This window comes from Odontesthes bonariensis, chromosome 15 (assembly GCF_027942865.1).
Source record: "Odontesthes bonariensis isolate fOdoBon6 chromosome 15, fOdoBon6.hap1, whole genome shotgun sequence".
Taxonomy (NCBI): Eukaryota; Metazoa; Chordata; class Actinopteri; order Atheriniformes; family Atherinopsidae; genus Odontesthes; species Odontesthes bonariensis.
The window spans coordinates 15,294,661-15,321,717 of NC_134520.1; the positions used below are offsets into that span (position 1 = coordinate 15,294,661).

Consider the following 27,057-nt stretch of genomic DNA (forward strand, 5'->3'; position numbering starts at 1 on the left):
TAATCTGTTATTAAAAATGGCACATTTATTGCTACATTACTGTTATATACAGGACAGTTCTCAACTATATACATATATATATATATATATATATGTATATATATGAGAGAGACAGATTTAGTGAGGCACTATGAGGACCCAGGATGAGTCAACATTGTCCTCACCCCAAGATTACAAGTGTGTCTGTAAGTGTGAATGTATTTAACACTCAGTGGTCTCACACCTTTTTTTTTTTTTTTAAGCTCCACAAAGATATGACAAAACTCTTGGAAGCAAGTTTTTAAATCACTGCTGTCTATTACTGAAGGAAGTCAAAGTCCATCAGCTGAAATCTTTACAAGCTCCTGAAGTGATCAAACGGTCTGTCAGACTTAAGCCAAGAAATTAAATTCCTGTGAATACATAATTTGTCATTTGTAGACTACTTGGATCACAGATTACTAAATGACATTTAGTCAGATTTCCCTTAAAATAAACCAACAATATTTAGTTCACCCACTGATTTTGTAGAAGTAGACAAAATTTCCAATACAGCTCTTTGGAAAGATGTGATTAGAACTTTGCCCAAAGTCACTGTCAGTGCTACCAAAGAGCAGGAAGCCTGAAGGTCGGGCCCAACAAAGAGAACTAATGACTAAATATATCGAAAGTCACTGCAGCAAAGGGCTTGTGATCTGATATATACACAAATTTAAAAAAAAATAAAATAAAATAAAAAATCTCACCGTGGGAAATAAAACTCACTCCCTACACTGAAACCAAAGCAACACATACTGAAAAATGTTCATATGCATCAAACGCTGACAATCGGAGCCCAAAAGCAGCCTCTCTTGAAACCCAGTCAAATCAGGTGAGTCAAACAGCAGTTTGGACAACATAATCCAGTTGAATAATTAAGGAGGAAAAAAAGGAAAGAACTAAACAAGATCTACGTAACATTTATTTATTTAACTAGATACACTGAAAGAAAATCTCTTTTATACCATTTAAACTTCTTCCTCAAAATTGAAAAAGCATTAGGAGAAGGAAGGGTGGGGGAATGAACAAGTACCTCTTTAATCTCCATGATAAATGAAATGATATGGTTCACAAAATAAAACTGTCTTAAATGAAAAATACAAGTTTCAGGCACTGATAAGGTATCACTCTCCCATCATGACATCTTAAGTCTTGAGAATGAAAAGGCCACACTATTGATTTGTATAGGTCTTTTTTCTTCATCTTTTTTTTTTCTTTTTTTTTTGTAGAAATTAAACACACAAAATACTCTACCTCCCATTTGTGATTACATGTTGGTAAAAAGAAACCATTCACAACATGACTCGGGAATAAACATCACAATAACACTGTTTTTTGTTCTCCATATTATCCATTACCTTAATCCCAAATACAGACGTCTGCCTCCAACATCCGAGTATGCACGAAACCTGATGGTGATCTGTGCACCGAGAGCCACTTTGTTGAGGGGCAGACGTAGGAAAAAAATAAAATAAAAATATGTGAAAAGAAACTTACTACACTGTGCTGACAAAACCCGGGAACACAACTTAGAATATGAAGGCGATCCACATTTGTATGGTAGCTACATTCAAAAACCAGTTGCATAATAACTACTGTTTGAGACAAAATCCCTTCCCCACGCCTTTTTTGCGAAGGCAAGACCACCTCAGTGGCACAAACTTTGTCCCAAATGGAAAGCTGGAGTTCATCTGGGTAATCCGATGGTGCGTCTTACAACTACAACCGGAATAAAAAAAGGATATACCAAACACTTTTATTTATCATCTGTCGATCCTTTTCTTGTCATCCCAGTTTGATTTTGAATTAACCTCTGAACGTTATTTAAATGTCAAATATCCCCTTATACAGCTCATCTACAATACACTCTAAACTTCAAACTAATATTGCCATTTATGTAAAAAAAAAAAAAAAAGAAAAAAAAAAAAATCTACAATGTATAGACTAACAAAATATATATATTTTTTTATATATATTTAATTTTGAAAAATGAAACAGAATAATGTATGAAGTGAATTTACACGTCACGCTTCTCTCTGTAAGAAAGGTGAAAACACGCTTAACTCAGGAGGAAGGTGAGGGGCTGCAATTCAGTGGGAATGCTCATTTCGGAAAAGAAAGCCTCAATAACACAAAGGCTCGTCTGCTTTAACAACTGCGGCTGATGAGATCCCTCCTTTAAAAAGGAACCCAGATTTGTGTCTTTCATAGAGCATCGATAAAGGGGAAAGACTTAAGCTGTTAAGTCTGCTGGCACTGTCAGTAAACCATTTAGAAGAAAGAAAAAAAAAAAAAAAAAAAAAAAAAAGTATCAGCACTACTTGGTGCCGATCACTTGCAAGTGATTCAAATGGCTTCTTTTTTTTTTTATACAAGACTTTCCGGGACTCAAATGCGATACAGGTCAACACTTCTGCTCCAGCCTTAATCTATACAACTGTGCTTTGTCTTGTCCAAGTATGCTTTAGTACATAAAGTAGTACAAAAACCTGGATGTATAACAAGGGCCCCTGGAGTAACACTAGAATTCTTCGTCAACAAAGAGGAAGAACAGTTTTGTTTTGCTGACAAATTCTACAACTTGGATAATTCATAAGTTTCAAGGAAGAAGTCTTTGATTCCAAGTCTCCAGATGCCGTGTGGGATGAGACCGGGCCTGAGTCAGAGACTGGCTCTAGATCAGAGTTCCCATTTCTCAGGTAAGCTGTGTTTTAACTGTCAAAACCATGATTGGCCTTTCCACCACCGTCCGCACGCTTGAGGAAAAGTCACTGAATTTTGACAATTCAACTTCAACTATGGGGTTGGTTACATAACATATGTAAGACTGTACCATCACGCTGGGAATGACATACATTAAAAATAATTGCTCATACACATAAGCAATCCCTCACAAATGTTCCTCAAATGTAAAGCAATTTGCTTAAATGTCAAATAGAAAACATGTAACAATTAGGCACAAATCCTTGATTTAATTTGTGTTTGTTTAGGTCTCCTTTTTTTTTCTTTTTTCCCTCCACCAGAGCACCTCTTGGCAGTGTGTGTAGTCCCAAAAGAGTGGTAGGACAAAAAGTACTCTGGCGTTCAATCATCATGTGGAAACCAAAATGAAAATAAAAATATTACATGTATAAAACAAAGCAAAAGTAAAATTTAAAAAAAAAAAAAAAAAAAAAAAAAAAAAAAAAAAGTTCTTCACATTTGCGCTTGTAGTCATGGTTGGGAGTGCGACAAACAGGCTGTGTCAGTTTTGGCAGTATGCATGTGTGTACAAGTGTGTGAACGTGCATCTTGAAACTTGAATGGACAATACACAGACATGTCCACATACACACACACACACACACACACACACTGAGAATAATGGGTGGAAGAAATCTGTTAAGGCCACATCCTCTGACAGCCAGGGAAACACCACCAGATCTGTAAAAAGGAAGGATCAAAACATTATGCAGCCATACTTAAACAGAAGGGAAAAAAACTTGGTCAAATCTGTTACTTTAAGGCCTACCTGGTGTTACATGTGGCCAACTGGATTGTGGCCATCTCCTCCCATGCTAGGGTGGCCTCCTGAGAGCTGCATGGGTGCTTCTCCCACCACCCCAGACACCTTCTCCTCCTCCCGCCGTTTTAAACATGCTGCCTTGGGGTTGAGGTTGCGCTCTGACAAAGAAAAAGCAGAGATTCTCAGTATGAAAGGGGGGAAAAAAAGCTCACCTCCCACCATAAACATTCTGCCTGTAGACTTACCTCTGACTTGTTGTTCTAAATTAAGGATGACGTTGACCGCTTGGTGAAGGATGAGAAGTTTGGTCTGTGGTTTGTCATGGCTGAGGTGCAGCTGACACATCCTCCCGAGCTCTTTAAACGCCTCGTTGATGTCCCGTACTCTGAGACGCTCACGGGCATTGTTGGCCACTCTCCGTTCCCTTTCACGCTCCATCTTCACTTCGGGGGGAAGGTCCTCATCATCCTCCTCGAGGTCCTGACTACTTACAGACAGAGAGGAAGTGGTGAAGAACATTGCAACTTTGTCACTACAAAAATGAACTTTTTGTACTAAATGACTGCACTTTGAGTGAGATCTGTGAGAAGTTAATACTATGCTATAGGAAATAATGGATCCTATCTAGAAGCAGAATCTCCCACCTCAGATAACTATATCAAGCTGGATAAGTTCTCCTTTAGTGCTATTCTGTGCTTTGTGCGCACATCTGTGATGATTGAGCTTTCACCTTCTTGTCCCCAAATCCTTTGTGATTAAAAGCTTTTGTGTGCTGTATCATTTACTATTGAAATGTTGTCCCCAGAACGGTTTTACCCTAATTATTTACAGACGAAAACACATTTCAAGTTTAAATTGAGAGATTCAAAGGGAAATAAATGTGCAGAAATGTCAACTGTGGGAGACTGAAAATTAGGTTCCAAATATCATTTCATCAACAGCCTGCCAATCAAAGGGGAAATTTCATTTATGTGCTTTGAGTGAAAGCTGGCAAGAGCCAACAAAGCACTAGAAAAGGATTCCCTATTGGAGAAACTTACTCATCTTTCTGGTCTGATAGGCCAGAGAACATCTGGAGGGTCAACGCCTCCTTTCTGAAAACGTGACATGAAGGGAGGTGGATTTTTAAATTGTTAAATCACCCAAAATAGCCTGAATGATCAGTGGGAAACAAAGGAATCAAGAGTCCTTTGTTTCTTTTTTGAAAGTGACCAACAGCTATAAAATCGTTTGCATTTGAATTATACAGTTCGGTAAAGCTGCTTAAGTTTGTCATCGGAACAATTACAAGTAGAAGACCCAGTAAGCACATTACCTTGCTCGATTGCGTGCTGCCTTGGATTCCTTCTTTTCGTCATCCGACTTGTCTGCATTAGATGAGTTTTCATCATCCTCTTTGTCTTCTCTTTTGATGTCTGAGCTGCTGGAGGAGTGTGTGGAGCGGGCCAATCCTCCAGGGAGACCTAGAGATAAACAAGCAAATGGAAACATCTCATTCTAATAGACTAAAGATTTTTTTTATTTCAGACTGGGACAGGAATGATAATGTGGAGAGCTAAGTTCAAATATATATATGTCGAGAGCAACTGCAAATAAAACACAATCACAGTCAAACATACTTGTAAAGCCTTCTGGCTGGCCACCTGACGGTGTGGATCCAGATGCATGATGACCATGCAGTAGAGTGCTGCTGGGAGGGAGGCCTGTGGGTTCCTCATGTTTACTTCCCTGCTGATAAAGTTAGAGAACCATGTCACAAATCCTACAAGGACGGAGAAACTGCTCGACTAAGAACCACACTGCAAACGCTCACCACACAAAATGTATTGATCAAGCATGCAAACAATGCGAGTATGTACATGAATGAAAACAATCACATACTTTCATAACAAAGCAGAGAGGCTGCTTGGTAATAAATTTGTGGAATTGGTTTACATTTAAAAAAAAATATATACAATACATTTAAATTGAATTTATTTTCCTTCAATATAACTTTTAGCCAGCAGATGGCACTGATGAGGGCATGTTTAACGGGAAGTAACATCCTAATCAATGCCACCTAAATTTTTTTATTCTTTTTTTCATACCATTTATATTGTCTTTTAACTAAAAGCTTTTTTGTTTGGGGGCATTCAATTTAATCTAATTCATTAAAAGGGTTATTTGTTGAACAACTAAAATTACAACACAGACTAAAGTTCTCTTTATCCTTAACCTTTAACTTGTAACGCACATCATTTAAACCTTAATTCTGACACAGCTTCCTCAGAAATGGCTGATCTGCTGAGCATTTATTCACAGAGAAACCATAATGACAAAACTACTTTCAAAAAGTTTAAGTACAAATGAACACTCGCTTGCTTTGTGTTACACAATCAAAAGCCCTAACTCAGAGAGAGCAGGTGACTCACCATAGCAGGATGCCGGTTGCTGAGGGCAAGGCTGGCATTGGGAAAGGCTGGAGAGAGGCCTCCGAGGCTCCCGTTGTGTACTGAGGACAGCAGGTTGTGCATGTCAGCGTGAGCCCCCTCTAAGGCAGGGCTCTGGCCCACAGCATGGCTACGGAGCACATGGATGGCCTCTTCCAAGCGGTCCTCCATTTTACTCTGCTTCATTAATACATGAAACATGAGCTAAACATCAATATAACACAAGTCCAAGCCAGAGATGCACAAGAAAAAAAATTATCTTAATCCAAACAATAGATTTTAACACTGTTGGGCACAACATCATACAAAGACTAGAGGAATAATAGCACATGGGTAACTTTGAATCATCTCAGATGTAGCAGAAAAAGATTTCAACCCACCAGTGCATGTGGTTGCCCTTCATAGTTGGGTGTGGTGGGTCTTTGCCACTGAGACTGAGCTCCTGCAGAGAGAAATGTTGAATTGTGTTAACAGCTCATTCTTCGATTACTTAAACAGCAGATGGAGCTGCAGACACATTTTTGTGACAACATTAAGAATGCAGAGGATCAGTTCAACTGTACGAGTTCAACACCAAAAGCAAATTAGGAGTCTTGCATTTGTATAATGTCTACATGAGACATTAACCGTACCAGCAATGGCCTGAGGAGATCCAGGTGTAGAAGGAGCCGAGGAGAAATTATTACTGTTGTGGTCCGATGGGTAAATCTGGAAAAAAAAAAAAAAAAAAAAACACTATGTAAAGTAAAACGCATCGTTCAACAGACCAAAGCTATTTGGTGTTTTACTGCTGGGTTCAAACAAGTAGTGGACAATATGGCTTAAAATGACAACTTCCTCAATTAGTCTAAGGTGTCAAGAATTGTTGTTTTTTTGGTTTGTTTGAAAATATTCCAGAGACTTTTCTAAATATTCACTAAGGAGATCTGCTGATCATCAATTTAATTATTTTCTTAAGAACAATCTGCCATCATGCGAGATTTATACCGTCTGATTGAAAAAAATCCTTGGAAAGCCATCATAGATGTTTTACTGCTTAGTGTGAATGCAAAGAAAGACTTAAAAAAAACTCACTGAGGCAAGAGCTTTCCCAATCTCATCTCCTGAACTGCTTGCTGTGGTGCCTCTGTTGGCTGCAGAGACAAAATATACATAAAGTGAGTCAGATGAGCTGATAATCTGGAGGAAAATAAAAAACAAAATGACTGCAGTTGTTGAATCAGTGACAGATGCTTGCAAATACTTTTGCAATAACCTCAGTTAAAAGGGCTCTTACCCATGATGCTTTCTCCGTTGATGGTGGGTGTGTGGTTGTAGGTTGTGGGGGCTGAGTGGAAGCCGTTTACTTCGCTGCCATGCAGAGGATAGTTCTGTGGGGACAGAGGAAGGGTGTGATGCTTCTGAAAAGGGATACAAGCAGCTTCATAAGGTACAAATCTCAGAGAAAAACCGCAAACTGAAAAGTGAAGATTGGATTCTGGCCATTTCTACTCACCATTCTGTCCTGTGGGTTGATCGCAGGGAAGGAGCCTGGCTGTCCGATGTGAGGAGAGTTGCCAAGCATGGCAGAGTAGCCAGAAGATGACCAGGGGTCTTCTGAGGAAAGTGGAAGCACGTTTGAAAGTATGGGGAAAAAAATAAATAAATAAAGGTTTCTCAAAAAGAATTACAAGACTAAATGTATTCAGGTGAGATTTGGTGAGAAGTTACCTTGCATGTAGAAAGAGCCTGGGTACACAGCGCCAGGTTTGGCACCGGGGTACCCTGCATTGTCCCTGGAAAACTCATCACCAGATGTGGAAGCATATACCTAAACAAACACACAGGCAACAATCAGTTCAACCGATATTTTTGCAATAGCTTGTTCACACAACTACGTACACAGCTGGACCATCAGAAACCAATAAGGTGAGCAGCATTGATCCTGTCATTACAATACAATGTTCTACTGGAAAATATGCGGTCACAACTATGTGCCACCCATCATACCACCCACATAACACATGTACAGGCACGGTTGAGTCAAGCTACAGTCAACAGGGCCATTTAACTGGATTGTTGCAGTATACATGCGATGAAGCAAAATCAAGCGATTATCTTGCCATGCAAGTATAACTGAACTCACTTCTCTGGCCTTGTCTTTAAGTTACTTGAATGGTGATTTTAATCAGATGACACTACAGTTACACTTTAAGTGACCATGACATGACATGTAGGCATGATAGGCTGATTGTCAACCACAGAAGTTTAGCTGTCTGATAAGATATACTGAAAAAATACGTGAACATATGTATCAATATATAGTTCACTGGACATACTGTAAACTGCATAGTTTAGCTAATATACACTTTACCGTTTTAGTAAAATTAAAATAAATAAATAAAGAATAGTAAAGTTTGAAGATGTGATGAGCACCTACGCCAATTTGAGTCTAGCTGATACATGCAGGATGGATTTGATCTGCAACCAAGACAACTGGATTAGTGAGTGCGGGTTTGAAAAGCTCAATTTCGTACAATTTCAGTCAGACTAACGTATTTACATGCATTTTGAAATTCCAGTTTTGGACGGACTGAAGTGTATTTGTCTTTTTTTCCACCGTCATGTGCTTACTGTTGTACACTAAAACTACCCATTAGCAAGAACTTCAGTCAGCAGGAAAAAAAAGCACCTCACCACATTAGAAAATTCACCCAGGAGCAGTTCAACGGGAAACGACAAGGAGCCAATGAAATTCAGCTAGCCTCTAAACCATCCAGACCCAAATTCAACCCAGCATTAACACAATCTATCAGAACAAGTTTTTTTTTATGAACACCTACAGTGGTCCCACGTCCATGTTTTGGTGAAACAAGAGGGGGAGCCAACACGATATGAGGTAGGTGGTTTTAACAGTGACACTGACGCTGCAAAATTCTGGGATTACAAAAAGAACAAACAAATATATGTCACATAGATCCAAATATAATGAGAAATTCAGTTGAACAGTAGAGCGCTACCTCATTTATCAACATATTTCTCACCTTATCTGTTGAACCAACTCATTTTAGTATAGCTATGGAAAAAAATATTTATTTACACTAGCTTTAAGTATCCACAAGATGGCAAGAGGGAGACTTCTGGTGGTGTGGGAGGAAGGCCGGCTCCTTGCCTGTAGAGGAGAACACAGTGGCCATGGCATGCTGGGCACAGCGACGGCTTGAATCCCAGTGCACAGTGAGCACTTCCTCTAGCTCCTAAGACCCCAGTGACAACGCACTGCCTGGCTTGCAGCCCCTCCCTATAACATGCTCAGTATCAGCTCGCACACATACCATGCATTCAGTGAGCCAACACACCCTTTCATACACAATCCAATCACAATGTCCACAAACTGGCACCGTCATATTCTATATGGCATCGATAGATAATCAAAAGTGTGACAATGAACAGCTGTGATTCAAGTCTACATGAGAGACTAGAGTTCAGACATACTTTCAAAATAGTGGTGGCAGAATTGGATTCTAGGACTCAAAATACACAGCCTGAAGATGGACATGAGAAGCCCTCAGTTTCCAGACACTATCACACCCCACTCACTCCTCCTTTTCCTCCCTTCCTCTGTACTACATGGCAGATAGAGAAGGAGAGAGAATGGAGGCTATGCTGCAAAGAATGCTAATCCAGAAAAGGGATTTTTTCTGTAATTTGATTTAACAGGGAGAAGTGGAAAGGGAATGGAGAGATGCACTTCTAATTACAGAGCCATCTGCCTGTTCCTGGACCGCATCCAACTCCACAGGCAGCTGGGCTGAGGAGAGGGAACGAGGAGAGGGAGACAGAGAGAGGGATGGGGGCTGGGATCTAGTCAGCAAGAGAGACGGAAAGAGAGGCAGAGGGGGAGAGACTGCAGTGGGTAGGGGGAGGTAAAGGGGCAAGGGGGGAGGATTTGGGGGGTAGGAGGGTGGGTGAAGGCCTTGATGATATATGAAATGGGTAGGGAGATAAGGGGTGTTAGGGGGGACAGTAGAAGGTAATCTAAATGACTTAAACAAAGCTTGATACGGCCAGGGGAGTGTGAAGGAAACAGGGGATTTAAAATGATCACGGTTAATTCAGGGGAAAACATGATGGAGATGGCTTCATTTAACAATAGGCTTTGAGTTGTTCTTTCATGGGGAACAATGTCGTGCTGCTCGAGATGGGAACACAGAACCACACAATGACTACTGCTGCAGGATAATTGTATTCTCAAGAAGAATGGGATTTCTATGGTAAAATCCTCATCTAATAGAGGTTTAATGTAATACAGGTTATGACTGTGTAAAGGTCCCTACGCTAGAAAAACCTGATGTGGCAAGAGGTGGGGAGTAGATGAAGATTAACATCAAACTAACCTCCAAGCGCTCATATTCAACCACAAGGGTTTGTGGGCAGTCAATAGGACATTCATAGGACTGAAGAGAAGCCAGTGCATGTTTCGTTTTTTTTTGGTTTGATGAACATAAGTGGAGGTGAGGGTTCATGGGGTTAGGGCAACCATCTTGATCACAGGTAGCAGTGGGATCATAAATCAGAGATGGGAAATTAAGTTTTTATGTAGCAGATTGCATTTGTCCATTTCCTCATTTCGAGCACCATGATTTAAGTAACAAAAAGTAGACAAGGGAAAATAAATTTGGTAAAGAAAAGCTAGAAGGGAGTGTGGGAGGGAGGAAAGACCACAGTATCATCATCGGCAGTCATTAATCTGGGCTCAGACACGGGGCTAAGAGGCCTCACAAGCACTGCGCCTCACAACTGGGTCACTCACAGGGGGAGGCCCACCCAGGCCATCATGTGGTGAAGTGTAGGCAGAGGACTGGGTGAGGTGGGGGAGGGGGGTTCACACACAGACGTCTCATCATTCGCACTAAAACCACACAGGCATCGTTCACACTGCAGGGAAGGGCTGAGGTTCAGACAGTGAAAAAGACAGGGCCTCGGCCAGAGAGTGTGTGTTCACACTCAATCTCTGCGATGTAGTCACTAAGATTAAGTGTGTCTACACACACAGGTTTCAGCAGCCACTTCAAAATGACAACACACACAGGTGGAGGACGGCAGCAGCGTCTTCAACGACTGCTTAACTTTCCAAACCAACAAGAAATCAGAGGAGGCAGAGTTCATGAAGTTCAACTCTGATTAAAGTACATCCTGACCATAGAGTCAATATGATAAGCACACGACTAATCAATGCAATCAGCTACAGAAGTTCCATTACTCGAAGAATACAACACTCGGAACTCTTAACTAAATCACCTGCAAAAATCACAGCCACAGCTCTAATGTGGACCTCATCGTCCATATAAACCCCTTGAATCCATGTGCTTAAAACAAAAACAAAAACTCATCAGCACAAATATAAGTTAATTCTGTATTTCAAACTTGCTAAAACTTGAATCAAGATTTGTTTAACTTCTACTAGGTTGATGAAATTACTGGGCAAAGACAGCTAGAAATGGTAAATGACTGTTTTAATTTTGATTTCCTGTGCTTGTGTTACTTCTGTGAGGCTTGAAGAGATGTAGCGAAATGAGGAAGCCACAAGTGTGAAGATGTAAAGGTTTCATAGCCAGTTAATCTTTGAGGTCACTTGTGTTATCTGAGCACAACAGTAGCATGAGGCGAAGGTTATAGACAATGTTTGAGCAATGGCAATATTTCATAGTGATGATCCAGTGGCAGCTAATGCATCAAGACTGAACTTGAATAGCAACAATAACAGAGGCAACTACTCACTCTCAGACTTAAAATAATCATGTTTGCCATCTTACAAATAAAGCAGTAACCTGGCTCATAGTATTAACCCTTTTTAAAACTAGAACATTAAAAGATGCTGGTATTGTTTTATGCATTATTCAAATCGATCAGTCTAAGGTTCATCTATGATCTTTGGGTGACTGATGATCAGCACACAAGAATCCCACTTCGAAGTAGAGTCTGGAGTCTTATTCAATGCTTTGTGTAGTCCCTTTAACATACACTGTACATTTAAAAGGTTAGACAGCAAGCACACTTTCATAACGAGATAAAAGGGAAAAAAATGTAAAAAAATTATTTTGCTACTCCCAAAAAAAAAAAAAAAAAAAAAAAGAGAGAGAACAGCTTAGTCCAACCAAAATAGAGCTTCTCAAAACCGGACTAATGCATCAGACAATGTGGTTGGGAATCCATCACTGCAGCCTGTATTTTTGTAAAGACAGTAAAAGTAGCTAAATACAGCCGAATCCCGAATAAAAATGCTCTCGTTCACACATTACTTTGGTTAAACTTTCAGACAGCTATTAAAAATTAGGCCATTCGTAAACTTGTAATGGCTTAAATAAGTCCAGACTGCAACTCTGCTCTAATAAAACCCTGATTTTATAACTGCAACATCATTTAAGAAAATCAACTTTTAAAGACAATGAATTCAGCTGTACCTTGGTGTAAGATGGTCTCCCACAGAGAAAGTTAAAAGTGGCAGAATGTCTTGAACTTTTTCTCAAACTGTCCAAAAGGCCACAGCGCCAGACATACTTCAGTCTATCACTAGATTTAGCTCCTATGCATGTATACTGGGACAGGGACAGTGGCCCACTTGAATGGACCATGCATGCAACTATGATGACTAGCATTTCCAGGTATGTGTTGCTGCCATCATGCTCATATCAGCTGCTTGAAACTCTGGGCCCACTGTCAAATTGCTTGGTCCAGTAAATGCTAGCACTATGAGAGACTCCATACTGCTTGGACCAGCGTTGGGGATCTAATGTACGCCATGGGCTTTATTTCGATACAGCTTGAGATTGTTTTGAGAAGTAAATGATGGAAATTACAGATTGTTTTTGAAAAATTTCACTTTAGCCAAATGAGATTCTATAAAAGATATGCGAGACTCCAAGGTAAAACAACGTGTCCATTCACAAACTTGGGAAAAATCTTTTAAAGAAAGGAACCACCTTCAGAACTAAACTGACATTCATGCATTATAGTGGGTAACACACCTTAATTCTCCATGTTCTCACACAATGTTTCATTCAAATTTGGTCACTTAAGAATATACGTTTACAGACTTGACAAAGTACCCCAAACTCCTACTAAATTGCTTGTCTACATGACAGTCAACCCCAAACATCACTTGAGACCACTTGACTGTAGCAACAACCATAGTGATGATGTTTACTGGGGCCTGAGTTGCCCAACTGTCAGCTCCCTGAGAGTCTTCCTGAGCAGAGGGTCTTTACCCCTGTCTGTCACAGAACTGCTCAAGCAGAATGGGGAAAGCAGCAGAGAAAGAGAGACACAGAGGCAGAAAGGAGGCAGGCTGTGAGCTGTGAAGATGAGCAGAATTAAGCTCTCACCGAGGACGGCAGGCCAGGGGGTTTCCGAATCTTCTTTGGCTGGGTGTCTATGTACAGGCGATGGAGAGACAGAAAATGTGAAAGACGGGCAAATAAATAAATAAAAGATTAAATGACAAATAAACACATGTGACTGTGCAAAGACACATTTGCAAATATTCTGCTGGTTCAGGTGCAGTTTAATTGTGTTCTTGCTCCAATTTCATATGCAGAGCAGAATGTTTGTATGTGTACTGAACAGTGTAACTGACCACATTTGATACAAAAACTAAGACATCCACTTGTTGCATGAGCAATGAGAACAATTTTAAGAAATCAGCTTGGCTAATGGAAATTGGTCTTTGATAATTTTTGATGTAGCATAGACCAAACGAGTAACAAACCGATAAAGGCGGATGACACAATATGTTGATGTCTTTTACCTAAGTTTCCATCAGGCGGCCTTCTCCTGGGGTTGTTGGGGTATGACGGATAAAACTGAGACCCAGACTTCAGCGCAGAGGGAGACATGGCATCTGGGCTGGGCATCGCTATGTCACTTGGAAGAAAACCAGGCTAGACACAAACAAACACAATGTTTGACTAATTATACATGCAGGGGCGTGGGAAAGCATAGCATAAAAACAATAACTTCTCTTCTAAGAAACTAAAACCGTTGTAAATTCAAAGTGCCTAAAAAGAGAACTGAGAAGATGGCTTCCTTCACAGCAGCACATAACTTGATTTTAGCTTTCACAAGTGTAACCTCGCAGTGAAATGCGAGGAATGAGCATTGTGGCAACATACCTGGCTTCCAAAGGGAGGATACGGCGGCCTCTCGTTTTTACCTGCAAGGTGAAATTGACGGTTGCTTGAGCATTAGTGTACGATAAACACTGGTTGTTCACACATATTAAGATGCGATGATGTATGTTAAAACAAATGAAAAGTAGGTTTTCATCAGTGCGAAAAGTCCAGAGAGGCCCTCCCCTTTCTCAGTACGCCCAGCTGCATAAAGCCGCCCGCTAGACAAAACCCGAGGGAGGGTTTCTGCTTGAGCGCCCTAACATCCCCAACACTCAACGAATGAGCACACACACATATAATAATAATATATGTATATATATATATATATATATATATATATATATATATATAGTAGGCACACAAACACATTTTTCCATCCAGAAAACAAAATCTGTGGTCATAACGAAGCACGCAGTCAAGTCAGACATTATCAACATAGCCGTTTTAAATGTAGAGTAGGAAAAAGCATGCAACATCTACATTATGTTCAATTTCTCATTTTTAAAGCTCATACCAGCTAAGTGGTAAAAAATAAACACTAACATGCTCAGATTATCTAAAGATAAAATACAGTTAAAGAACATACCAGCAATCCCTGAACTGATGAACGGAGAAGACAAGCCTTCATGTTCACTGAAGTGGGATCCTTCTCCGTAACCCTGAAGAAACAACGGTACAAACAAAACATGACCAACTCACAAAAGACATGTAAAAAAAGAAAAGAAAATAGATACAACATGGAGAGACTAACATTAAGTAAACACACGAGAGCAGCAGCAACTCACAAAAATTACACATAAGCCATCTCCATCTTGTCAGTTCTCCTATATGGCTTTGTGGTTACCCTCCCTTTGCTTTTCTGTCTGACAGGATCCATGCCAAACAAATCTGCATCAGCTCGGGGGATTCAAAACGACTTTCTTAATTATCAACTTGTGGTAATCAAAGCTTTCTGCATCTTTTTCACCCCCCTGTTCCTTGTATTTACACAAAGTTGTGCCAAGACCGTTACGGTAGATGTGAATCTGCAATTACGACTGGGCTTCAACAGAGGTTCTAAGCTACAAGAAAGCTTGCCAATGCAGGATCCTGGGCCAAGGTTATTAGGTAGAAAGTAAAAACTAGCACTTCAAATCAAATAAGGCTCACGGCAGGAAAAAGCACTAAGCTGCTGTGGTGTTTGGGGGAGAGAGGATATGCGTTTTCAGCTCTGGCAGCATGATGAACTGAATATGTGAGTGTGAATGACAATAACGTGGCATCTGGTGTCACTCCTTAGATCTGCAGACTTAAAATCAAGTGCAGCTAAAGAGCTCAAGTGTATGTGTGTTTAGATCTTACCCGTCCTTGGCTGAATGAGGGGCTGTTCTGATCTGTGGGAGCCCAAGACCCAGAGCCGCTGCGTTCATCTATCGCTGTACATAGGCAAGAATGACAGGTAGGTAAGGACAGTACGTTAGTCTGACGAAGCAGAAATAATCAAAACACAAGTTGAACTAAATGATAGAAGATCAGCCATCTCCAAAGTAAAACATATGAATGGCTCTGCAGATCTGTAGAAATGCTTCAGTATTGAGGTCAAGAGAATCAGTCAGGGTAACAAAATGGACCAACACAGAGACACTATTGATCAAAGATGTTTCTCTTCATGGCCCATTGCCATGTTAAACCGTTAATGGAGAAAACATGTATGAAATGCTGTGCAATGTTCCCATTAGGGTTCATTATGGTTACCGAATTGCAGAAAATTAACAATTTACCTCTTAATGCAATCCATGAGGTTAAAAACGTCATCGAAGCCACGTTTGAATTATATTCAGTGAATCTGGCACAAACAAATAAACTAAAACAAAATGAATATAGCCTAAAACAGAACCTCTATGATTTAGGTAGAGAAAGAACTGATGTGTGGCACAAAGAAAACACAGCCAAAGACTAGTGGAGCAGAAAACTCCAAAATACCCCCATCATCCCCTTCTCCCTGTCTAATGCACTAATGCTATCCAGGCTCTCTGGAGACACAAGGCTTAATTGCATGCTGATTTGCATAATTGTGCATATTAATGCAGTTTCCTTATGAATATTCATATTTCGCCTTTGATTCTGCCTAATTAAAAAAATGTGTGTGAGAAAGCAACCGAGTGAGCAAGTGGAAGGAGAAAGCAAGGAGACGAGAGAGAGGAGAACGAGAGTGAGAGAGGTCTGGGTGAGATCAGCAGCCTGGCTGACGAGTGAGAATGAGCGATGAGACTAACAGAGCGGTGCAAGCACCTACACACGCTGCGACAGCCGTGATCTATGGAGCTGATGCCAGTGGCATGGAGAATCATGCAAGGAGGGAGGAGAGGGGACCTCAAAAGATCAGCCTTGCCCACTGTCAGATCAGCCCCACTGAAAAGCCACAGCTCTAATAAAACGATGCACCACCGTCAACCATGTCCAATGGCACAGGACACTGTTGACAAGCTCACAGCTAAATAAGGATGACAGACATAGTATGGAGACATTTCAGTAAAAAAAAAAAAAAAAAGCTGAGTGCCCGGAGAAATACAGTAATACCAAATTAGCAAGATGAGTATCCACTTAAGAGGAGAGATGTCAAAGAGCCCATCGCCTCTAGCATAACATTCTTCCGCTTCCACAAATTTGCACGTAGACCACACCTAATTGAACAAAAAGTATTAAGCAGCTCAGGAAATCTCATTATCTCTGTCAACAATAACCTGCACTGTGTTGGCCTGCGAGGTAAACAAGCAACTTCTTTTTCACAGCTATTTTCTAAGCGTCAGTCATCCACCAATGATGCCTCCATTTGGCCAACAGGGGTGCAGAGGATAGAGTGAAAGCATCGGCTGTGCAGGGGAAGTCTGACAACATTGTTTCACACTTACTGGAGTAATTAACTCGAAAGCAATTAAAACAAGGTGGCGAGCTGCAGAGGTGACGCTGACGCCTACGAGAGCCCCAACTAAGCGAGATCTTCCTATTGTTGTTAATCTGCTGTCACATGTCAAATCAAAGATAAGATCACTGTCACCAAAGGCTTTACAAAGTAATATTTTGTATATTGCATCCTTGGGAGTCACATACAACACATGCCTCTACCTCAAAGATATTTCTATGTAGAGTATGTTAATAATCTTACACAAGTAGTTAAGAACATTTTAAAGTTTAGCTGTAAAAGCAAGTAACGCTCTTTTCAAAGTAGGTCACAAAGTACATCTACATCAATTATTCTGACCGGCAAAAATACATTTAGCACCACGTTTTCAACCACCTCATCGTATTGATCAACTCCATCTAAACAATCTGAATTCTGAGAAAAAGAAAAAATATCATCCTGATCTTGGCTTTGTTTCATTCTTATTTCATAGCTAAGCATTTTATTATTATGGCTGTTTTGATGTCAAGATAATACTCAGAAAAACTCGAGCTTTCATACTGTAAATATCAGCCATCAACTCATGTGTCATGCCATAAGAACCAGTCAATGCGATACTAGCATATCTATGCTAACACAACACCGTAAGTTCTTTAAACGGTTTTCTGCTCTGGCTTCCGGTAGATGTAGAAAAGAGGTTTACGACGATTTCATCATAAATAAATAGGGTATTGTAACAAATTATTTATATATTACAATAATTGTCCACATTCATCAGCACCATTTGTGAGAAATTATGCCACTTGTAACTTAAACATCTAATGTTTCATCAAGCAAATTGTTAACAAATAATCCAAATACTACGAACACCCTGGAATATTTACAAATGATACATTAATGTAAAATTCGGCGTTGGCATTAATACAACAGGTTCTCCAGATTTCAGGCTTGTGTCAATGTACTCACATGGCAAGACAAATACTGCCTCACATCCAAAGCCCGGAAAAACATTTATTTTCTGAGCTACAAAAGCTTTCTAACGGCTGCAGGGTCTGAAAATATCTAATTTAGCTGAAGAAGGAAGCCATTCGCCTTTCAGATTCCCTCTTTCCGAGGGTTTAGATTTTTTCTAACCAATGCCCAGAGAATGACATGACAATGATGCAAACGAACAAGTGAGTGGGCAAAAGTTCAAAGCAGAGCGATTAAGTTAGCCACCAAAAGAGACCACATGTGTAAATTCAGTGTTTGTTGTGATCTACAAGAAGCGAGCCTGTCGCGTCCCATGTACTCCTGTGTTAGTGTGTTTGTAAAGGGGGTTGGAGACGTTGCCAGCAGCTGCAGAGGTGACAGAGGGGACGCCTGCCTGAAGGCTTGTGGGCTTGGCCAACTCCCACCACACACCGTCACACTCTGCCTCCCCTACTTCTCAGACATCCCACACATCTTGCCAATACTCTTTTCCTTGCCTATCCTCTTCATTCTACTTGACACACACTTCCCAGCACACACACACACACACACACACACACACACACACACACACACACACACACACACACACACACGAGCACACGTGCGCTCTCCGGCCACTGAGGAAAGGAGAAGGACGCCTAATGCAATTAGCACCCCTCTGAGCACTTTTGTGTTGATGAATAGAGGTGGTCTGGTGGGCCACTAGGCTGCTTGCTACCGTTCCCGCGCTGTTGGGTTCCTGAATATACCAGCTCCCTACATGACGTCAAAGATGGACATTGTTGTTCGATTGTCATTTCTACTATAAATAGGTATCACGGCTTCAAGTGATATATCACTTTGAGCAGGAGCATATTTTAGGTAGTGTTTCCAAAAATAATTAATAAATAAATAAAACACACATTTGCACCCATTTTACCACAGAAATGCATCCTGAAGCTTATAATCTTCTTCCTCAAGTAACGGTATTCTTTTCACCTTCAGTGTTATGATAAAGACATTTTTTGGCTGGAGTGTGCACATGTTAGCATTTAGACTCTGGTTCTATTAAAGAGTACCTGCAGGCTCTCCCAAAGTTAAAGTTGACAGCTTTAAGTATCACATTATAATGGGTGTCAATGACCGAGGGCCACACTTTAGGACACAAGGAGGGGGAGGAATTAACTCCTCACTGCTTAGTAATTGCCTGCTGTAATAGAAACAAACAGAATCTAGCCTTCCACAGACTGATCCCTCTATTCAACAAGCTCTCTCTTCCACTTTGGCCACTCACTGCATGCTGGGCCAGTTTAAGAGGCTGTGAGCTGGGGGTGAGGGACATTGTCTCAGACCCGAGCCATTTCCTGCAGATCAGTGGGGGTAAGAGCCCTGTGCCGTGTTGGGGGAGGAGTATTTTACACTTCAGGGTGGGGGAGTCATTTCAAGTCCATAAGCCCCCTTCTTTGCCTTTGTTCCTCAGTGGCCAAGTTCTCACTCTGGGGAACGCTTGGGAGTGTGACTCGATTTCACACGCCAGGTTGGAAGGGTGATAGAGGAACGAAAGTAACACGACTTACTAATAACCTTCAGGAAGAGAGAAATGCTCATTCAGAGCCTTCAGGTGCTCAAGTGTGTTATGTGCAGCTATTTTGCACTTTAAAATGAGAAGTAAAGTCTAAAGAAACAGCTAAACAGGACTGAAGCGAGTTGTAGCAGGTCAATAAATGTAAATCCTCTTGAAGCTGCTCAGAATGCTACAAAAAATGATTAATTTTTTTTTTTAAATAAAAATGTCTTTACCAGTCTGGATTATCCAGAGTGTTGCTTCTCATAAACTATTATCAAGTGTTTACAAATCCAATTCTGTGGAGCCCTCTGCACCCCTGTTGTTCCAGACAATGACAGAAATCTCAAAACCAGAGCAAAAAAAATGACAAAGTTTAAAAGAAAAAGAAAAAGAAATGCGTCTGAATTTGGTGAGATAACCTTTCAAGTGCTTGATCTGTTTTGCATTCAGCTTCACAGTTAAAGACCCTAGATGATCTTGAAATTATTATATTTGTTTATCCTAATTTGCCTACACAAGCAGCCACAGTTAAGTACATTTAAAGATCACATCGGAAAACAAATACCACAGTACAGATAACCTAGAGAGGCTACGACCTAAAGTACATACATGTGCTGAGATTAGGCTTAAAAAGCTTACCTGATCCACCAAAATGAGTGCTGGCCAGTGTCATTGTCCTGTTTTTCCCATTGGCTACTGGAGGCGCGAACATCTACAAGACAAAAGCATAGGGGTACCATAACTAACAAAGGCAGGGATGGCACACTTCACACATCCCATTTCCACCATTAACAAACATGACACACATGTCGTTCAGTTGTGTTCGTGTTAATTCCTTTAAGACATTTCAATTCTGAATATGTCTAAAGTAAGATCTAAACTATTCGTTAATTAAAAAAAGAAAAAGAAAAGTTGATATCACCTTGAATAACCAACATAAAGAGAAGCATAATGATATAAAGAATCACATAAATATAGATTTTTTTTCTGCAATTACACTGTCAACCCAAACCAGATGCAAAGAATTTCACAATTAGACTGTTCAGACATATCGAAACTCAGTATTCAATACTTGAATTAACGATGATGTCATGAGCCACTGTGGGCTTTACCACGAGGCTATGGTGTAGTCACCATGTCTGCTATGTGGCACCGTTCACCGATACTGAGATTTTTGTAACTAGGACACTATAACACAATCTGTCAATCAACCGAGTAGAAGCCATCTTTGCTTCAAACACATTTTACTGCATTTCCTACAATCATGTTTGGTTTCTTTTTATTCCGCATGCCATTTTGTGACCAGCCATCAATTAAACTAGTAGGAAGAATTTCATTAGCCAAATGATCAAGGGTTTTCCACTCAATTATCAATGGTGCATTTAAACTGAACATTTGTGATATAAACTGGCAGCTGGTCAACCTGAGCTCTTCTAACAAACTGAGCTATCTATGAGAGCCTCCCACAAACCCCTTTCACATCAAGAAATGTTTTACTTTTCATGGGTTAATAAGACCAATACTCACTAATCATTGTGCAAGTAACTATAACAGACTTTTACCCAATAGTCTTGCTCCACAACGCTGAGTAACACTCATATTAAGGTCAATTTCTCTTGCAAATGTATACAGCTGGGAATAAATTTACTAAAACGTGCCGACCAATATTCCTTATCAATTTAAAAATTGTATGTTGAACAACAAATAATAATCCAGAGCTGGCAATTTCAGCATACCAGCTTTTCAGTTTATTCGGATGGAAGACTAACGCAGCTCCACTGGGGCTATGTCGGCAGGAAGCTGCCGAAGCCTTCACAACAAAATATAACGCAGGTAAACAAAAAGCTGAACAGAACACCTCTATCCACTTTGAAGATAATGTCAAGAGAAACACTCTGAAAACAACTGAAAATGTCTTACTAAAGATTAAAAACATGACAAAAACAAATGCAGAGGCTGTCTGCTCAGCCCAGTTCACACAGCATCATATTTTCTCCGAAGATCCTGTTAACAAACATTGGTGATTTTTTTTCTTCTACCATTGCCTGCAGTTGTTTCTGATTCACTATTTACATTTTATATCGGATGCTGGTCGATTGTACCATGATCCTCTTCCTCAGGGCCCCGCATCCCTGCGTCGTCTACATAATTGAGTAACCTATATTTGAAGCCTGAATTCATTTTCACCTGTCACCCTGAGGTATAGCAGCACCTTACTCGTTACACCTCAACATAATGAGCACTGCCTCCGATTGCCAGGAATGTAAACATTTTGAGTTTAAACAACAAAATGTCTTCAGATTGAGAGATTAAGCTACTTCCCTTGCCCCTTACCCCCTTCTTCTAGTCAGACCTCCATCTTTCTGCTGCACATACAGACCTGTATCGCAAAGCCACCCACTTACAGCACCACTGCCACCCAGAACCACCCAGACTGCTCTCCCACTCTCTTACCGCACTGAAATCCAGGAGGTCGTTGAGTTCCTTGTCAGTTCCCACTGCAGCCATTCTTTGCTGCTGTTCGTTCATACCCTTCAGTCTCTAATAAACCCTACGAGAGAAATTTGCAAATACAGGATTTTAATTGTACTGGCAAGCACAACGAGAAGTCACATGTTACTTAAAAATAATAAAAAAGATGATGATGGTAACTAATGATTGAAACTACATCTGCTACATCACACCTCTTATTGTAACCCATGAGAAGATTCACGTTTAAAAAGAAAAAAGGTTCTTTGTTTTCCATTAGATACCTATGCCAGGGTGCAACAGCAGCATGTCTGCATTGTTCTTTAAAGAAAAATTAAAGTTTCTCATGCCTAATTAGTCAGATTTTTTTCTCTACCTGCTCATAAAATTGTGCAGGAAAGTCATACGCAAATGTTGTTTGAGAGGTAGAAAACATGTCTGTCAGCAGGCCAAACAATACACCTCAAATTACCACAAGGCTGAATTATGGACAGATGAGGGATAGAACAACACATTGCTGCTAAAAACAACACACCCGTATACTTGGAAATGCTATTTTCCTCTGAGACACAGCCTTGCCATCCAGGCAGAGGAAGACATGCCACCAATTGATGAATACTCTGCCTTTAGTCAAATCACAACCAACTAATGACTTAAAAATTGTCTTTCATTTTACGCAACCCTGGCAACTAACACAACCATATGTCGATCATTGCTACATAAAAGAGAATGTAATACTCGTACAATTACAGACATAATTGGGACTATTGTTAGCCCAAGGAAATGGGGGTGAAAGGCAGAGCTAATGACTGTATGCAAACACGTCATTAACGAATTACCATATGTCAACTCAGAAAGGAGCTTGTCAAAAGACACAGTGAGCACGAATACTGGATTTACCCAGCGTTTTGCATTCCAGTGCAAGCCCAAGGCCGCTGTCTGATGCTGAGCGGTGGTTCTGCAAGCCTCACAGGGAGCTAGTGGAAGAATAGAGGCACTTGGACACCAACAGGTGGTGTGCTTTTACAGCCTCTTTTGTAATTCAGAACTTGCATAGACTGATGCGATAGGAAACAGACAGAAAGAAACAAAACAGATGCATTTCTTAGTGAACACACAAGCACTAAAGCACAGGGAAGTCAAAGCATTTAGATTTATTTTAAGAAATAATAGTGCCAATTTGAAACTACGTAAAAAGCAAACAAAGTAATAAATCATTCTCCACCTAAAAGGGTTAAAAACATTACAGTCCAATTCTAGTCAACTCAGGCAAGTGAAACTAAGTTAACTTTAGTATCAGGAAGTACATTCAAAACATGGTCCAAGTTGTAAATAGACTACCAACATAACTATCATTGCTATCCCAAACTTTATGATAAGATGACCTATGAAGGACACCACAGGCCACACATACCACTGACATAAACTTACCATTCCCAACAACAACAAAAAAAAAAAACATCATCTACCCATGAGTTTAATGGAGCAGAGCACACAGAGGAGCTTTATGTAACAAAATGGCATCTTCAGCAACTGCTGGATCAATATTTGAAGCGGGCAGATTAGGGGGGCCTTTGTCACCCCACAAAAGGCAGAGAAGACAGGTCATTCCCCACAAAAGAGTCTCCACTTCTAGTAAAACAAACCGCAGCCGTAACAGACGCCTTACACCTAAATCCCAATGTTTGACATACATTCAGGAGAAGAAACTGGAGTTTCAGATGCCTGTGTCAGTGCATTTTGAACATCTGTGGAATAAGTCATTTTGAGAATGGCTGTGGCTGATGATACCACTGGCAATGTAAAAGAAAAGTAGTGTGTGTGTGTATGCACATGTTGTATCCGCTCTTAATCATTTAAATAAAACAGGAGAAAAACTAAAAAAAAAAAAAAACTAAAAAAAAACCAACATGATGATGATTGGAAAGTGTTCATCTCAACGCTACTACTGGAAAACAAGTGCCGAAAGAAAATACAGTTTCAACTGTTGCTTCAAATCTGCGTGGTAAGTAAATATGTTTTACAAAAATAAACCCCCATATAGATAAAGCCCAAATAAACACTTTGGGTCAAACTGTTAACAACAGGGTCAGTAACCATGTAGGGCACCGTGATAGAGGCTATTCACCACATTCAGGGCCAAGCTATTGCTGACAACTAACCCATTCTCTATTTATTTTTAACTATGTTGACATCATCCTCAACACCAACAAAAAGCATAATCTATAGTTGTGTCTTCCCCGTGCAAAGCAAGTGCAACGGCCGAGACCGTCCAGAAAAGGAGCGAGTCTCCAAACTTGAACAGCAAACTCTGAACCCAGTCTTTCACATATTATTAGGGTTCAAGTCGTGCATTATGAGGGAGTTCTGCGGAGGAGACGGTGGGGGTTGGAGCATGAGGAATTTCCTGCCAAATGTGCAATAAAATAAGTCTAACTGGTGGCCCAGACACTTCCATAAAGTAACGTTTTAAGGGCCACCAATGGGGGATTTATGGAAAGTTTGCTTCACGTCTGTACGGAAAATACACGCAGGTCGTCCTCACAAAGTTTAGCTAAAATGCTCGCCAACATTACACAACGTTAAGATTTAATATATTCACTTGCTGGCTTCAAGCTAGCGGCGGAGACACACGGTGAAAAACAAACCGAGGCTTGTTAGGCGGCACTAACATTTAACGTTAATGGAGCCTTTTTGCAGAACAAAGGAGTAATTTCCTCCTCTCCGTGGTCGATGCGGAGACCAACACACACTTGGCTCGCCACCTCAAACCAGACAAAAACTTACATCCCCCGCTTTAACCGCACATTCCCGAAAACTTTTCGACAATTGCAAGCGTCAAAATGTGTGTCAATGAAACCAATCGAATTCATGCAACTTCCCCCGAAACGTGAAGTGTGCGAGTGTGTTTTTACCTCTCCTCTCCAAGTGTCTGATATCCAACAGTAAGAAGAAAAGCGGAGACTCGCGAGGGGAAAAACATAAAACTTCAAGAGAATTTCGACCTCACTGCATGAAACGCATTGGAGCACAGTAGATGCCTTCCTTTTGTCCGGGGAAGCCTGCTTTTCACGCAGCGCCCACGTGTTTGCTTCAATGTAACAAGTCTGTGTGCAAACAATTCTATTATAGTAACTAATCTCGCGTCTTCCGTTTTTGTTGTTACAACTGAGATGATTTCATTCTTCTCGTAGACATCTTCACCACCTCCGTCCACATTGTCAGACGCAACAACGTATCCCTCCGCGCTAAAGTGAGGGCCTCAACGCCAGTGGTGTCCGATTTCAAACGCCTTTGAGAGACGTGGTGTTTTTCTTGAGAAAAAAATGCTACTTTAACGCCTTCCGATATTCGAAGAAACAAAAATATCTGCTTCTGACCGTGGGTATTGAGTACTGTATGAACAGGCTTCAAAATGCATGAGCGCTATGAGCGCTAGGTCGTGCAGCGGAAGGCTACAGTCAGAAAGTTACCTGCGATTACACAGCAGCAGCTTGACGAGATGGCACGATAAATGCGAAAGGCCTCAACCAATAGGAACGTAGAAAAGGTCGATTGACAGCAACGAAAGCCAATATAAAGCAGGAAATCCAATGTAGTTCCTCCTTCTTCATGACGCTCACTTTCCCTGTGTGCTCTGGGAGGCTGGCTTAGGGGGGCTCCAACATGCCCGCTGACATCATTTTATTATCTGGGTTGGTATGTCTTCTTGTCATTTTTTTCACAAGAGTAAAATTCCCAACTTGTCGTTCGTTTTATTACTTTTATTTGTTTTGAGAAAAGCAACAGCAGCAATTAGTAGATAAAACATAATTTATTTATTTTATCATATGTTTTGCTGTGCGGTATGTGATATTAGCTCAAGTTCTAGCTATTTGTTTATATCATTACAAGAGTACGTTATAGAATGGGTATTTTTCGTTATTTGTTTATTTAGCTCGTTAGTTCTTCTGTTAGTTAGTTGTTTATTTCTTTATACACGAATTAATGCGAAAAGAAACACTTCTTTTTCCTTATTGCCTTGACATTTCCAGAGACTGTTCAGGAAAAAAAAACCTCCATCATTAATACAAACTTGTCGCTACCAATGAAATAATAATAAAGTATAGTTAACTTTCAGAAAAGAGTTTAAAAAATTAAATGCTCGTTTTGTCAGACCAAAAGTCCCCAGGCTCAAAATATTCTTAATACCATATAATAGCAAAAAAAAAAAAAAAATGGGAATGCATTAAACAGCAGATGTATGTCACATTAACAGCAAATAAATACATTATAAATGTGAATGAACAATAATAATAATAACAATTATTTTTATTCCAGTTTCTGTGTTGCCTTTCATTTACTCTGTTCGTTTGGGAATGAACTGGCAAACATAAGACCAACATACCCCTAGTAACTGCCTTCTCCATAGCAGAATGGAGAAGAGGGAGGGCAGAGTATAGGATCACAGAGAAGATGGGCAAGAGAAATAGTTCAGGGAAAACAGTTCAAGCAGTGAGGACACACTGCATGAATTTGCCTGCAATATTAAATTTCTCATTTTATGAGGTGCACAAGGCCATTAGATTTATGTTAGAAATTAACATGCGGTTCAGCAATCATGATTATGACGCCACGCTTAAAATGGAAAAAGTTTAGATGACCCTCTTAAATATGTTACTGTGCCTTTATTCAACCTGCACAACACTCTCCCGGTGTTGTTGCACTCACCTGAAAGCACACAATATCCTTGCATTTTAAAAGTGTATGTAGGTGTTAGACAGCTGTTGTATTTAACCTGAGGGCAAACCTTGTCAAAGAGGAGGGAAGTTTAGATGACCCTTCTCTGTTTTCCCGTCTAGTTACCATAACATATACACATACCTTCTGGGTAATATTATCGAGAAACACAAAGAGCAATTATATAAAAAAAATAGATAAAAAGAAATTCAAGCACAGAAAACACTTCCTTTTTTTTTCTCAACACAGAGTCATCGCTTATCAACTTTTATAAAAGCTGAAGCAACTCTAGTAGGCTATCATGTGAGTTGCAGTATGGGCAAGATGCCCATGCTTCGGGTGTGAGCTCTATCAGTGTAAGACAT

General features: G+C 40.3%; 1 protein-coding gene across 9 annotated transcripts; it reads right to left on the bottom strand.

Annotated features, from left to right (window-relative positions):
• tcf3b (transcription factor 3b) lies at positions 1-25,400 on the bottom strand. 9 transcript variants are annotated; one of them, XM_075485153.1, is made up of 21 exons: positions 24,889-25,400; positions 21,959-22,055; positions 20,144-20,216; positions 15,444-15,517; positions 14,689-14,761; positions 14,103-14,143; positions 13,739-13,871; positions 13,317-13,363; positions 7,663-7,762; positions 7,448-7,548; positions 7,229-7,352; positions 7,027-7,085; positions 6,585-6,660; positions 6,333-6,394; positions 5,935-6,132; positions 5,143-5,251; positions 4,839-4,986; positions 4,564-4,617; positions 3,769-4,010; positions 3,530-3,681; positions 1-3,441 (listed from the first exon to the last, which is right to left on the bottom strand). In XM_075485153.1, the coding sequence occupies exons 2-20, from the start codon at positions 22,031-22,033 to the stop codon at positions 3,536-3,538; spliced, it is 1,935 nt and encodes a 644-aa protein (XP_075341268.1). In that variant the 5' UTR covers positions 22,034-22,055; positions 24,889-25,400; the 3' UTR covers positions 1-3,441; positions 3,530-3,535. The 9 variants fall into 9 exon arrangements, with proteins under 9 accessions (XP_075341268.1, XP_075341267.1, XP_075341266.1 ...); XM_075485152.1 differs by having other exon boundaries at positions 5,143-5,254; positions 7,448-7,545; positions 24,889-25,399; XM_075485151.1 differs by having other exon boundaries at positions 5,143-5,254; positions 5,935-6,129; positions 24,889-25,397.
• Positions 25,401-27,057: the final 1,657 nt, after the last annotated feature.